Genomic DNA, 14,788 nt, shown 5'->3' with positions numbered 1-14,788 from the left:
ACGTCCATTCTGCAACAGAAAGATATCAGGGATGTTTTTGAACTCATTTAATTAAATAATTTGAACAGTCTTTTTTTTTTTTACATTTTCCACAGTACCAGGAGCCAGAGGGCCACCAGGACTTGTTGGGCCCCCTGGCCCTGCTGGACCACAAGGGATTCCAGGTCCTCCTGGAAGAACAGGTGATCAAGGAGCTCTGGGTAAAAAAAAAACACCAGTTCTTAAAGTCTCATCTGTTCAGTTAAGATAGTTTGAGTTATCGTAAACTCCTGTTTGTTTCATTTGACTATCAGTTTTTTTCCCCAATGCTCAGGAGAAAAGGGGGACAGAGGTCTCCCAGGTGAGACCGGCCAGCCCGGTTCTCCAGGTCTTCCTGGTCCACCAGGTCCTCCAGCGTCAGGTTCTTTTCCTTTACCCATTCGGGGAGACGTTTTCCATACAGGTAAGATGACTAAGTTTTGAAGTTTTTACTCCCAGAAACCCTAAATGGGAGCTCTTTAGAAGGTATTTTTAGGCCCTGGTCAAAACTTGTATTAACACGTATCCTGCTTGATTCAGATAAAAATAGACAGAGCTAAATACGACCATTCAAATAAACTCATAGCCATGTTACATAGTGGCAGTTTGATCACTTTGTAATCCACTCATTAGTATAACCCCAAACTCAGACTGAATGTCTTTTTGCATCAAGGAGGACACCATCTATGACTTTATAACAACCTTTAACCTAAAATCTGTAGGAGATTACCTCATATACCCTTCGTTTTAAATGACCAAATAGCAGAGTATGATCACATCACTGCTCTTGATAGAAGGTATGTCTCTTTAATCAAGTGTCCAAGTAATTACACTGCTGCCTGTTGGGAGTTGCATAAGGTCAGTGGATGGTCCCTCAGGACGGATTGCTTTCAGAATGCTAAACTAAGCCAGGTACAAGAGTCCCAGGACACCTCTGGAGGTGGTCTGACGAAAGCCGTTATTAATGCGTTTTGAGGGTGGAAACACCTGTTAATGGTGATGTCCTTGTGTGATCGGATTACTTAGCATGGGTGTGAGTGCCAAGTCTTAGCGGGGTCTTATACTTATGGTTTAGTTTTGACCCCCGAGCTGCTGTAAAAACCTTTGAGTGTTCGGTGTTTGGGTGGTCAGAAAGAATCAATGCAAATCCGTTTCACTGTTCATGGTGAACCACGTGCTTCACGCCAACATTTCACATGCCTTATGCTTTTTACTAGAAATCATTTTGTTACACACAACTTGAGTTCTGGTCCAAATGGGCTCACTCTGGCGTTGCTAGAGAAACTGAAACATCAGTTTTTATCAAAGCACTTTGCTTTCTAATGAAGAGAAACTCCCTTCCTCCGAGCACAGCTGGCATATGTTTACAATGCCTCACAAAAGTATTTACACCCATTAACCTTATCCCCATTTATTGACATTACAGCCATATCTGTAAGTGCATAACTGTAAAGTGGTAAGAAATGATACATGGTTTTTAAGCTTTTTACAAATAAAACTGGTAAAAGTGCATTCATCACATCAGGGGGAATACTTTGTGGAGCATTTTAATGCAGTGACAGCTGTTAGTCCGTTAGGGTGTGCCTCTGACAGCTTGACACGTCTACAGGCTCAAATGTTTCCCTATTCTTCTTTGCATATTTGCTCAAACTCAGTCAGATTACATGGGGAGCATCTGTGAACATATATTTTCAGGTTTTGCCACAGATTCTTAATTGGATTTATGTCTGGACTTTGACTAGGCTGATCTAACACAATGTGATTTGATTTGGATACTGTAGCTCTAGCTTTATGTGTAGGGTGGTTGTTCTGCTGGAAGCTGAACAAGCAGCCCTGTCTCAAGTGTTTTGCAGGCTCAACCAGTTTTTTTCCAGGTTTGCCTTGTATTTAGCTTCATCCATCTGTCCATCAACTGTGACCAGGCTCCTTGTCCCTGCTGACAAAAATCATTCCCACAGTATGATGCTGCCACCACCATGTTTCGCCATCAGGATGCCATGTTCAGGGGAACAGTGTTAGTTTTCTTTTCTTTGTCACTACATTTAGCGACTTACATATAGGCCAACAAAGTTAGTCTCATCTGACCAGAGCACCTTATTTGCTGAATCTCCTACATGATTTTTTTATGGGGTTTTTTTTTTTTCCAATTATGGCTTTCTTCTTGCCACTCTTCCATGAAGGCCAGATTTGCTGAGAGCACAACTAATAGTTGTTCTGTCGATAAATTCCCTCACTTGAGCTTCCGATCTTTGTGGCTATTTTTGAAAACTACATAAAATCCCAATAAAACACACTGAAGTTTATAAAGTGACAGAATGTGAATATCTTAAAGGTTTCTTAATCGTTTTGCAATGTGTTGTAGTTTAATTGTTTCTGTGTGTTTGACTGCTCAGCCACCATATATACAGAAGCTTTAATGAGCACAGCCACCAACAATGAAGCTTAACACCAAAGTATAAATCACTAGATTTGCTGCTTTGAAAAGATTAAAACTGAACATGTTACCACATTTTCCCTTTACTGCGTTGTGTTTCATAGATCCTGGTTTGTTTTCTTTGTTAACTTGGCATCACTGCTTTGTCTCTGTCTGTCACATAGAAGTAATTATTCCTTTTGAGCTAAAATAAAACCCCACACACATCCAGTACTGGAGTGTTACCACAGGGAGGCAGCAGGAGTCTGTGTAATAATCATTACCTCATGAGGCCTGCTGGCTCTGATTAGGCTTTTTGGCTGCGCCTACCTCTCTGAGTGCGGGACTCTGTCTGCGGGTCTGCAGCTATGTAGATTTGGGTCTGTGGGACCTTGTAAGGGAAGGCAGGGGAGGGGGGCCAACTGGCTGTAAATCAGGCCTAATTTGTTAGCTGTCAGCACAACAATCTGCATACGGGCGGGGGGGGGGGTCTGGCCACGGCCCTGAGCCAGGATCAGGGTTGGCTTTGAACAAGGGAGGAGATATTCTGCCACTCATATGGAGTTTCTCGGGTAGGTGGCCAGACTGGAAGAGACTGTAACATTGGAAAATTAGTTCCAGAGGGAAATCTGCTCCTTCTAGACCCCTTTTTCTATGGACTGCAGCCATAATAAAACAGGGCTGTCTCAACATGGGGGGAAGACTGACACTGAGCATATGCTCATGTGGTGGGGAAGTGTGAGGTGATTTCAGACTAAATTTATTCCCACAAATTTACTTAAAAATATCCAACATGCTGAGACTAAGACATGACTTCCCTGTCCTGTTTGTTTTCTTGAAAGCTTTATCATGTCAGACCATTTCCTGCCCCGTGAAATGGGACCTCATTTAGATCACCCAGCTGTTCTTGGTCGTCACCGTCAGGCTGAATTCATCCAACTCTATCCTGCTCAGGAGTCGCCACTCTAGCTTAAGACATCTACAGCCGTACTTAGATGTAGACGAACATTTCTATGGAGTAAATATTTAAATGTAAACTAAGAATATATGTTTTATATATTTATATATGCACACTGACATGCATCTGATGTAGTCTGCCTATATTTGGATGAAAATGGGTGGAAAATCATACATGGTCTTAAACACATTTTTGAAATATAAATCTGAAAAGTGTGGCATGCATTTGCATTCAGCCCCCATTACTCTGATATCCCTAAACACAACCCAATCGAGCCAACTGCTTAAGTTACCTAGTTTCTAAATAGCTCACATGTTTGTTATATAATCTCAGCATAAATCCAGAAAGCCACTGTTGCAAAACAGCCAAAAGAGGTCCTGTTTGTTTCCTGCAGTTTGATGCAAACCATGGAGGGAATACAGCAAAAATGTGGAAGAAGCTGCCACCACCCCCATCCCCACCGTGCGCCATGGTGGTGGCAGCATCATACTGTGGGAAAAGTTATCTTCGACTGAATCGAGCGAGCTGCTCAGAGTTAATGGGCAGATGGACTAAATACAGCTCACATCATGAGGGAAAATCTGTTAGAGACTGAAAAACACTTGAGACTGGGGTGGACCCTAAGCATACAGCAGGAGCAAGAACACACATGATTCAAGTTAAAGAGTATTAATGTGTGTGAATGGTCTAGTCAAAGTCCAGATCTACATCCAACTAAGAATCTGTGACAAGACATGACAGTTGATATGTGCAGAGTTTCTCCATCCACTCTGACCGGGCTTGAGATACAATTTCACTTTAGGTCAACAAAACCGATGAAACCATTTCTCCAAGACTGGCAGCTGAAACTGCAGCAAAGGGATGTTTGACATACTGTTGACTTGCTGAGCTGAATCAAGGCACATCAGATTTTATCTGTAAAACAATGATGTAAAAACTATGTACCTTATTGAAAACTATGTATTTTGGTCCTTCTATATGTTCTATCACATGACACAAACTACTCTAATTAAAAGACATTGTAGTATGTGGTTGTAAAGTGACAAAATGTGCAAAGGTTCAGTGGGGAAGAATACTTTACCCAGACTCTGTATTTATTCTTTGATAAATTACCACTTTATCACACAAACCAAATGAAGACTAATGTAGGCTCTGCTCTTTGTCTGATGCAATAAGGAAACTCAGCATGTGTCTGAACTGCTGCGAAGAATATGATACGGCACAGCTGTGGTAAAACTCACCATTCAAATCATTTTTCTCATAAGTTATTAACTTTATCTCTACATTTTTAAAGCAGGAAATAAACAAAACTCTTTTACTCAAATCTGAATTATTCTCCCACATACATTAGCTTCAGGAACTGACACAGCAGGCTTATTTAATTACAAAATGCACTTTACTGACCAAACTGTATTACTAATCATGTCTGATAACATATAACTAATATTGTACATGATATTGTTGTTTTAATAAATCTACTCATTAAAAGTATGAAAAGGTTTAAAAACCTTTATAATGAACAGTTATAATTAAACTGCATCATTTGCTGTTTGTTTTTGTTTTGTTTTTTACAGCCTTTCATTTTTTGATCTATAGTATTCCAGAGAGAGTAAAATTATGTATATTTTGACTATTACTTTGTGGGCTGAGTTACCTCAGTAATGTACCCAATGCTGATTCATGGAAGCATTTATTTAAGGAGCTTTTTAACTTATGTAATTTTCTCTGTAAATTTATTATAATGTTATCTCAGTCTGAAATCATTTGACTCATGGGGGACATAATTAAACTTTCCACATCGCTGATAGTGAAAATATTTGGGTTGCTACCTAGCAGCATTAAATTTATTGCAGTAAAACACAGTTAAATATTTATATGTAGCAAAATTGTATTGACACTCATGTTTTCCCACAGCGGAGGACCTGAACAGTCAGGTTCTCACTGCTCCAGAAATCAGAGCTGGTCCTCCCGGTCCAGCAGGTCCTGCCGGCCCCTCGGGTAGGAACATGAGTCATTTCCTGTATAAATATTAGAGGAAAACTGCTCGTTGTGGCCTCAATACAACTTGCATGCCTATCATATCATGTCCTGTAGGGGTCTAACCGGATGAGTGTATTATTACACATACGTGTGGTCAAAGCTGCAGGATTTATATTCATCAAGCAAATAAGTTAACAGCATGTGTTTAGTATTTTCTGTAAATGTGCATGAATTATGCAACACAGTCTGGATCAAACTTTAACTCAGTGTAAATTAGGACTCGTTGCAGCCTCAAAATATTTACTACAGAATCACAGCAGATATATTCAGTTTATTCAATTCCAATGTTGTTAAAAAGTTATCTATCTAAGGAAGCAATCCATCATGAGTAAGCATTTGGAGACAGTGGAGAGGAACCATTTGTTCTTAACAGGAACAAACTTCCCTCAGAACAAGGCTCAGTGTAAACCACCATCATCTACAACTGCCTAGAGAGTACTTCGTATGGGAGGACAAAAACAAAGAGAGTACACATGGATAGTGGCAGCAATAGCTCTATCTGCGACTTCATCCAGGAAAAAGGCACCGCTAAACATAGCAGCACTGACCCAGGAATACTTTCTGCGAGAACACAAAGGCAAAGAGAGTACACATGGTCAGTGTACCCCAATAACTATGCCTAGTAACGGGACACAGCTAAGCACAGGACCACAAGTCAGGAATATTTGTCAACCAAAGCTTCATTAGCCGTTTTGTACAGGAAAGAGAAACAGTTAAACAGTTAAAGGTTATATTTACAAATATTTCATAACAGCTGAGTGAGGAAAGGTCAGTGAGTCCTGTAGTCACCTAAGCGTAGGGCAGCAGAGACACAGAGGTGGCTGAGACCATTAAAATTATCAAACAAACGTTTTAAGCCTGCCCTGCGATGGATTGGCGACCTGTCCAGGTTTGTACCCCGCCTCTCGCCCATAGACTGCTGGAGATAGGCACCAGCTTCCCCGCGACCCACTATGGAAGAAGCGGTAGAAAATGACTGACTGACTGACTGACGTTTTAAGCCTAGTATCTCTGATTTTCTGTTTTAAATATGTCAGCAAATCCTTGTTTTTAACAGTAAATTGAAAGGAAGTATGGAGTCTTTCAAGATTTTGGTATATTTTCTAAATGTTCACAGCATTTATTAATGTTTGTCTTCACTTTGGTTTCTGTATGATGCTGCAGGTGCCTCTGGAGAAAGAGGACCTGAAGGGAACCCAGGTCTTCCTGGACCAGATGTAAGTCTTTCTCACTAAGTTATCATTTTTAATTTAAGTCAGACATAATTACTATCACACATACCTTTGTTTATCTTATACCAGGGTAAAGATGGTGTCCCAGGCAGACCAGGCAGTCCTGGCCCTAAAGGAGATCCAGGGGAAAGGGTAAAAGTGACGCTCGTTATTGGATTATCAGCCTGTCTGAACATATTCTGTACTTATTAAGAATCTGAATGCTTTTAGTTTTGTAACTGACCCTGCTATGCACTCTTGGACACATTAAAGGTGAACGAGCTTTTCTTCAAAGACTCTCGTGACTAATCCTGCTCTCTCTCATCTACGTAGAGACCTCACTAATCAGGGCAGCCATGTTTGGTCCCCTCTGTAGTCAGGCCTCCAGTGGGTCCTCTGTTTTTTAACCGGATCTCTTTCCTCTTCTTGTGTGATTTGACATTGGTGAGGTGGTGGAGAAGCAGATTACCCTGCTGGGATAAACAATTCCAGTTTTAGAACTATGTGTGATTTATGATGTTATTCATCCTCTAGGGGTCCCTGGGTGCAAGAGGCGAACCGGGCCTACCTGTAAGTTTACAGTTAATTTGATCCATAAACCTCACACATCCAGATATGCTGAAGATATCAACATTATTTATACTTCTCACAGGGAACACCAGGGCCAAAAGGAGAGCCAGGAGTGGGCTTGAATGACGTAAGAGGCATTACAGTCCAGGTCTTTTTGTTTTAAAAAAATTGATCCTAATAAAGAGGATGGTGTCATTCAGGGTGAAGCGGTGCAGCAGCTCAGAGAGGCCCTGAAGATTTTGGCTGAGAGGGTCCTGATCCTGGAGCACATGATTGGAATTCATGGTGAGGAGAACTCAGCCCATACTTACCCAGAACGTACCCAGAACTTAAAGGTTACTGGCACCAAATTTAGATGGAAATATGAGATTACTTTCTCAGAAATTAGAGGTGACTTTAGGAACTTACTAGTTACTTTTCTGAAATGTTCATGGAGCTACTATTTACTTTTGGAGAACCTAAAGGTTGCTTTCCGAAACTTACTGGAATGTATAGATTACTATACAAACTTTAACAAGGATGCTTACTGGAACTTAACAGGAAACATTTTTTATAACTCAATGGAACTTACTGGTTACTTCCCAGAATCTACCAGGCACTTTTTAGAACCGATGAGATTCTTTCCTGGAACTTTAACTGAGCTTTCCAGGTTCTTTTCTGGAACTTTAGAGGTTGCTCTCATGGAACTGAAAGGTTACTTTTTGAAACTGACCAGGTACTTTTATTGAACCTTTATACAACTTACTGGTTACTGGCCCAGAACTTACCAGATAACCAATTCTGGTAAAGTACCTAGAAAGTTCTAGAAAAAACTGGTAAGTATTGAGAAGGTGACCTTTAAGTTCTTGGCTGCATGATGTGGTGCTAGTAAATGTTGTGTAATTACTTCTTTACATGCTGAAAAGACACATGAACACCTAGTTTTTGTTTATTGGACTTGTTTGCTTGCAAGTGAGAAATGGGGCTCTATTTGTCAGCTATAGAAACTAGAGGTCCCCCTACCATTCATGAAATTCATTTGTACTATTTGCTTGTTTTAGGATATTAACATTTAGATAAGGCACTGGGAGTACTGGCAGGGTTGTGGGATGCATTGTTGCCTTGCAGCAAGACAGTTCTTGGTTCAAATCCTCGCTGAAGACTTTGAATGTTCTCCCATGTAAAAACACGCATGTTAAATTTAGAGGTTACACAGATGCCATTAGGTGTGAGTGAGTGCATGTGTGATTGTTTGTGTCTGGCTTGCTCTGGGGCGTACGGCACCACCCAACCACTGACCATTTGAGATAAACCAGCCGCGACCCTGCAAAGAGTGGGTATAGGAAATGAATGGAGGGTAGGGTTTGCTTCATCCAGCTGTTATCATTGCTTGATGTTTAATGCAAACAAACCTGAACATTTCTCCAGAATGTCAAGCTGCTTCTGCGAAGCAGAGGAAGAACGACATAGTTGCTGATTGGTTTTTCTGTCTGCTGTAACTTTGCACAGAGAACTCTGAGGGATCTGGATTCGGCAGCATTTCTGACCTGCTGAGTTTCTCCAGCCTGAAGACGAAGCGTCGTCAACCCATTCAAACCTTTCCTCAGGCTCCAGTGCTTAACGGGAGGCAGAGACGGGTCCCTCTTTAATGTTATTGTATCATTTTTCATTTGTGTGAATAACTGTAAGGGAGTATTGCCATTTTTTTATAACTGGAGGTACATTTTTTTTGTTAACATAGCTGTTCCTCATATCTGTTTGTGTCAGATTTGTAGTTTTTTTTTTCTTTCCTGTTTGACATAAATAAGTCCTGGTATAAACGTTCTTTGTAGAAGAGAGATGTTGAACATTTCCTCCAAATCAAATGATTTAGTCACCTTTATGACTCTGTTGCTGCCTTCCATAGAGATAGGTCATAAATGATGAAGGTTTCTGGCATCTTTCCTTCATCAGATAAAAGACTGATTAGTATCTCATTCCTGGGGCTTATGTTGGAAAGCTTTGCATTCTTGAAAGTTGGACAAAAACAAAATTTTTAGTAATCTAAAAATGTATATTGTCCGTCCTTTCTCTGTTGTATTTTGGTTTGTGTTAATGCTGTTGTAGCGGCTTCCAAAAATATCAGCCTGACATAAAGTACATCAAACATCTGGAAGTCAGATGAAAACGATCCTGAATTTCAGGCCAAAACCTCTGCTCGGCCCTGAAGCACCTGGAAGCTGAAAGAGCTGTAAACATGACAGGATTACATCGACTTGTTTAATAAACTGCCTCTGAGATTTCTGTTTAAACTGATATGATTTATTGTACGATAAGTCTCTAAGAGACCCAGCTGTAGGTCTCTGAATAAAACTCCCACCATGTCTGAACCGATCTTTGTTTTCTCCATTAAAGAGTTCATACGGGGAATCCATTTGGAGTTTTAAGCAAGCGTGCTTTCTTCTGCTTGGAGTCGCAGATAGGGTCGGTCCGGCTCTCGCTTGTTTACTCACCATGAAACATTTCACTGAGGTTAAGGTGAAGTGCAGCTCTGGTGACAACAATGTTGAAAACAGATCAAAACATCCGAACCCAAACTATAAACAGATGAGTGTGAAAACTGTTTGTGTCAGAGTTTAGTATTTTAGCTGAGTTTTTATTGCTCTATAAAAAAGAACTACATAACAATACAAGAAATCAAAGCCTCTCTAACACCAGACGCATTTTTATTGGCCATGATCAGCTGTTTATGGCCCTAAAAGTGTTAAAATAAAACTCAGAAGGGCAGAAATAACTGCTTTGGGGTTTTGGGTGGTGGAGGAGTATAAATACCTCGGTGTTCACCTGGACAACAGACTAGAGTGGAGATGCAACTGTGAAGTCATCTACAAGAAGGGACAGAGCAGACTGTATTTCTTGAGGAAGCTTAGGTCCTTTGGTGTTTGCAGCAAGATGCTGCATATCTTCTATAAGTCTATAAGAGTCTTCTGCCATCATCTGCTGGGGTAGCAGAATCAGAGCCAGGAACTAAAAAAGCTCAACAAGCTGATAAAGAAGGCTGGCTCTGTTCTGGAGATCATTGTGGAAAGATGGATTCTTCATAAAATGAAGAACATTATGGAGAACCCTGAGCATCCTCTTCATGAGACTGTCCTACAACAACAGACTGTCTTCAGTCAGAGGCTTCTTCAGATCTGCTGTAAGATAGACATAGAGATCCTGGAGATCCTTCCTGCCCACAGCCATCAGCATCTACAACGGCTCTTTGAAGAAACCTGCATAATAAGAGCTAATAAGAGCTTTGAATTTAATTGAATTAAATTTAAATGAGGAGGTTGTAGGTTTGATTCATTCTTCCTCATGTCACATAGGGGTTAACTGCCTTGCCCCTGGTCAAAAGTGCTTGCTTGTTATTATGAGTCAATGATTGATAGCAATATTGATTTTCATGCATCTTTTTTGTATTGTCATGGTAAAAAATCAACTCACCTAACTAAAAACCGCTGTGAGAAATACAATTTATCAATATGTTTTAACTTCGACAGGCCAGTCTTTTAAAATTCCTTCAAATATTCCTATAAAATATTGCACATACTGGTCCTTCTCAAAAAATTAGCATATTGTGATAAAGTTCATTATTTTCCATAATGTCATGATGAAAATTTAACATTCATATATTTTAGATTCATTGCACACTAACTGAAATATTTCAGGTCTTTTATTGTCTTAATACGGATGATTTTGGCATACAGCTCATGAAAACCCAAAATTCCTATCTCACAAAATTAGCATATTTCATCCGACCAATAAAAGAAAAGTGTTTTTAATACAAAAAACGTCAACCTTCAAATAATCATGTACAGTTATGCACTCAATACTTGGTCAGGAATCCTTTTGCAGAAATGACTGCTTCAATGCGGCGTGGCATGGAGGCAATCAGCCTGTGGCACTGCTGAGGTCTTATGGAGGCCCAGGATGCTTCGATAGCGGCCTTTAGCTCATCCAGAGTGTTGGGTCTTGAGTCTCTCAACGTTCTCTTCACAATATCCCACAGATTCTCTATGGGGTTCAGGTCAGGAGAGTTGGCAGGCCAATTGAGCACAGTGATACCATGGTCAGTAAACCATTTACCAGTGGTTTTGGCACTGTGAGCAGGTGCCAGGTCATGCTGAAAAATGAAATCTTCATCTCCATAAAGCTTTTCAGCAGATGGAAGCATGAAGTGCTCCAAAATCTCCTGATAGCTAGCTGCATTGACCCTGCCCTTGATAAAACACAGTGGACCAACACCAGCAGCTGACACAGCACCCCAGACCATCACTGACTGTGGGTACTTGACACTGGACTTCTGGCATTTTGGCATTTCCTTCTCCCGAGTCTTCCTCCAGACTCTGGCACCTTGATTTCCGAATGACATGCAGAATTTGCTTTCATTCGAAAAAAGTACTTTGGACCACTGAGCAACAGTCCAGTGCTGCTTCGCTGTAGCCCAGGTCTGGGGAATGCGGCACCTGTAGCCCATTTCCTGCACACGCCTGTGCACGGTGGCTCTGGATGTTTCTACTCCAGACTCAGTCCACTGCTTCCGCAGGTCCCCCAAGGTCTGGAATCGGCCCTTCTCCACAATCTTCCTCAGGGTCCGGTCACCTCTTCTCGTTGTGCAGCGTTTTCTGCCACACATTTTCCTTCCCACAGACTTCCCACTGAGGTGCCTTGATACAGCACTCTGGGAACAGCCTATTCGTTCAGAAATTTCTCTCTGTGTCTTACCCTCTTGCTTGAGGGTGTCAATAGTGGCCTTCTGGACAGCAGTCAGGTCGGCAGTCTTACCCATGATTGGGGTTTGGAGTGATGAACCAGGCTGAGAGTTTTAAAGGCCTCAGGAATCTTTTTCAGGTGTTTAGAGTTAACTCATTGATTCAGATGATTAGGTTCATAGCTCGTTTAGAGACCCTTTTAATGATATGCTAATTTTGTGAGATAGGAATTTTGGGTTTTCATGAGCTGTATGCCAAAATCATCCGTATTAAGACAATAAAAGACCTGAAATATTTCAGTTAGTGTGCAATGAATCTAAAATATATGAATGTTAAATTTTCATCATGACATTATGGAAAATAATGAACTTTATCACAATATGCTAATTTTTTGAGAAGGACCTGTACTTTTAAAAATTAATCCTTTAAAGACTAATATGTTTGCATAGCTTCTTGCGATGTATTTCTTTAAATACATCACAAGAAGCATTTACTTATTTTTCTTATTATCATCAGGCCCTAAAATGGGTCAATTATTGACAGCAGCAAAAGTTGATCCATCATAATTTTTGTTTATTTTTTCTCTTTTGCATTATTAGATAAAACTCTCAAAGTTCTGATGTTAAAATATTTTCTGATCAGGGACGGTTCAAGACATCTGGTAAAAAGATCACTGCCAATGATGATACTTTAAACCACATTTTCACAAACAAACAACACAAGCACAAACATTCCACTTGGCCTCAATCATTTTGCTCTAGCTGAGGTTTTCAGAGATCCTGTAGACGTGCATGTTTACATCTGATTAACCTGTAAGCACTTCTTTGTTTTGTTCTTCTTTCTCCACAAGCTGCCAGATTTCTGGAGGAGGATTATAGGTTCTACAAAAACATATAGTTGATTGACTTTTGCTGTTCAGTTAGCTCCTGAGAACAGAGAGCTAAGTGTGTTTACGAGTCGTCTTCATGCTCCTCTCTGGCCTCTTTATGAATTCTTTCATCTTTGTTTCTGTCTCCTTGCTCGTGTGCCCTTCTCCCCTCCTCCTTCTCCTTCTCCTTCTCATCCTCCGCACTCCTCTTGTTTTTCCTGTCTACTGAACAGAGACGTGTTGATGTGAGGCCCCCGCTTGCATGGCCACAAGGGAACAAGTCTCTGGTGCTTTTGATCGGCTGCAAGATGAGACATGTCCACCGTTCCTCAACATACACTCCAGTGACTGATCATGCAACATGGTGGGGGCAGAGACAACCAAAAGATGCACACCCACTCATGCACTCATGTTCCCTCTGTTAATCATACAAGGATGGACACACATAGATGTTGTAGAGCCGGGCTGTGTTGGTCCATGTGTTGGCTCTGCTCTCAGTGGGGTGGTTTGTTTGCTGGACACAAGGGAGAGAGAGCGAGATGGTGTGTGTGATCCCCCCCCCTTTCTTGCCCCCTTTTTTTGCTTTTGACAGTAAGATGGATGATTGTAATCACAGGAGCCATCAGTGAGACAGAGCGGAGGTCTACAGGGCAGGGAGACACAGCCATGGGAAACCAGCCGTCAGATTAATGCGCCACGCTGCCATGGGAACAATGCACTGTTTATTTGTCTGGGGGTTTTTGTTGTTTCATATGCATTTTCTTTTCTCCCCCCCACACACACACACACACACATACACTCCCCTTCCCTCCTACTCTCTCTCTCTGCGGCCTTTTCATGTTAACAACACGAAAGCCTGCTCATAAAACATGGTTAAGGCCCTTATTTAAAAATGGACACAGAAAGAGATTGTTTGTGTTTTAAAGCACAGTAAGCCTACTGTAAGTCAATATGGCCTAGTAAATATGTCAGATTTCATAGTGATTACACTGGATTCTTTGATCTCCTGAGAGAATAAGAGGAAGACTGCTTTGCTGGAGACTGAACGGATATTTTTAAGAGAAACATCTGTTGCTGTACAAACGGGATTACTGCTTCTGTAGCCGGGGGCCACCAAGGTTATGAATGGCACTGTGGCTGACAAGGGGGTCTGAGAAGGAGCTTTGTAATAAGCTGTAGCTGGCTGTTAAAGATGCTTCAACCGAAAAGAAATTGCATATAATTTTGGGTATTCATCAGTACTCACTTTTAAGTCTGAATTGCCTGTACTGAATGTTCACACACCTTGAAGTTTTCCACATGTTCATCCTTCACAACCCACAAACTTCAAAGTGTTTGATTGGCATTTTATGTGATAGACAGACACACCCAAAAAGTGCATAACTGTGAAGTAAAAGGTGGATGGTACCTAGCTTTTTTTTAAGTTCTTGAAGCACTAGTGGCCAACTATTTATCAGTAGTTGAACAGGAAGAACTTCAAGATGGATGATTACTTTTACAGGGCATGTATAACAGGTATATATTAGCCTTGAACTACTATCCAGTACTGATCCATCCAGTATTTCATCTCATGCGCTGTTGACTTGTCAGTCTGTGACATGAGGTGATGTTTTATGCTTCTAGTAAGCGATGAGAAGGAAGAAATATTGTCTTTTTTTTCCATATTCCCCTGACTTTGTTACATTATCTTCATCTTTAAACTTAATCATTTATGCTTCTGCACTTTAGACCTTTAATTCAAAATGACAAATGCCTGCCAAATGCACCCTGCTCCTGGGTCAGCTCCTGATAAAACACAGGTAAAGTTGTAGCTCGGAGGTATTCAGTTGCATAAAAACAGTGATGCTTTGCTGAAGTTGTGAATTGGCGCTATATAAATGAACTGGACTGAATTCTTGAATAGAGATTGAAAGCCTCAAAAAGTCATTTTGAAGACGCTCAGATAGCCCACAGGGCACACTTTGGACACCCCTGTTGTAGATTAAACATTAACAG

General features: G+C 40.9%; 1 protein-coding gene across 2 annotated transcripts in view; it reads left to right on the top strand.

The window, feature by feature from the left end:
- The window catches only part of LOC124883660 (collagen alpha-1(XXVI) chain), a 31,745-nt gene extending 22,187 nt beyond the window's left edge, over positions 1-9,558 (top strand). The window contains exons 6-14 of one of the 2 annotated variants that reach the window (XM_047390851.1): positions 96-182; positions 314-442; positions 5,304-5,387; positions 6,594-6,646; positions 6,731-6,793; positions 7,175-7,210; positions 7,293-7,337; positions 7,411-7,495; positions 8,699-9,558. In XM_047390851.1, coding sequence (XP_047246807.1) covers positions 96-182; positions 314-442; positions 5,304-5,387; positions 6,594-6,646; positions 6,731-6,793; positions 7,175-7,210; positions 7,293-7,337; positions 7,411-7,495; positions 8,699-8,838 — 722 coding nt within the window. In that variant the 3' untranslated portion in view covers positions 8,839-9,558. Of the gene's footprint in view, positions 1-95; positions 201-313; positions 443-5,303; positions 5,388-6,593; positions 6,647-6,730; positions 6,794-7,174; positions 7,211-7,292; positions 7,338-7,410; positions 7,496-8,698 lie in introns of both variants that reach the window. The other variant, XM_047390850.1, reaches the window with a different exon arrangement.
- Positions 9,559-14,788: the final 5,230 nt, after the last annotated feature.

The sequence above is a fragment of the Girardinichthys multiradiatus genome, chromosome 18 (assembly GCF_021462225.1).
Source record: "Girardinichthys multiradiatus isolate DD_20200921_A chromosome 18, DD_fGirMul_XY1, whole genome shotgun sequence".
Taxonomy (NCBI): domain Eukaryota; kingdom Metazoa; phylum Chordata; class Actinopteri; order Cyprinodontiformes; family Goodeidae; genus Girardinichthys; species Girardinichthys multiradiatus.
The sequence above is the reverse complement of the archived record's forward strand: the minus strand, read 5'-3'. Positions and strand labels throughout refer to the sequence as shown.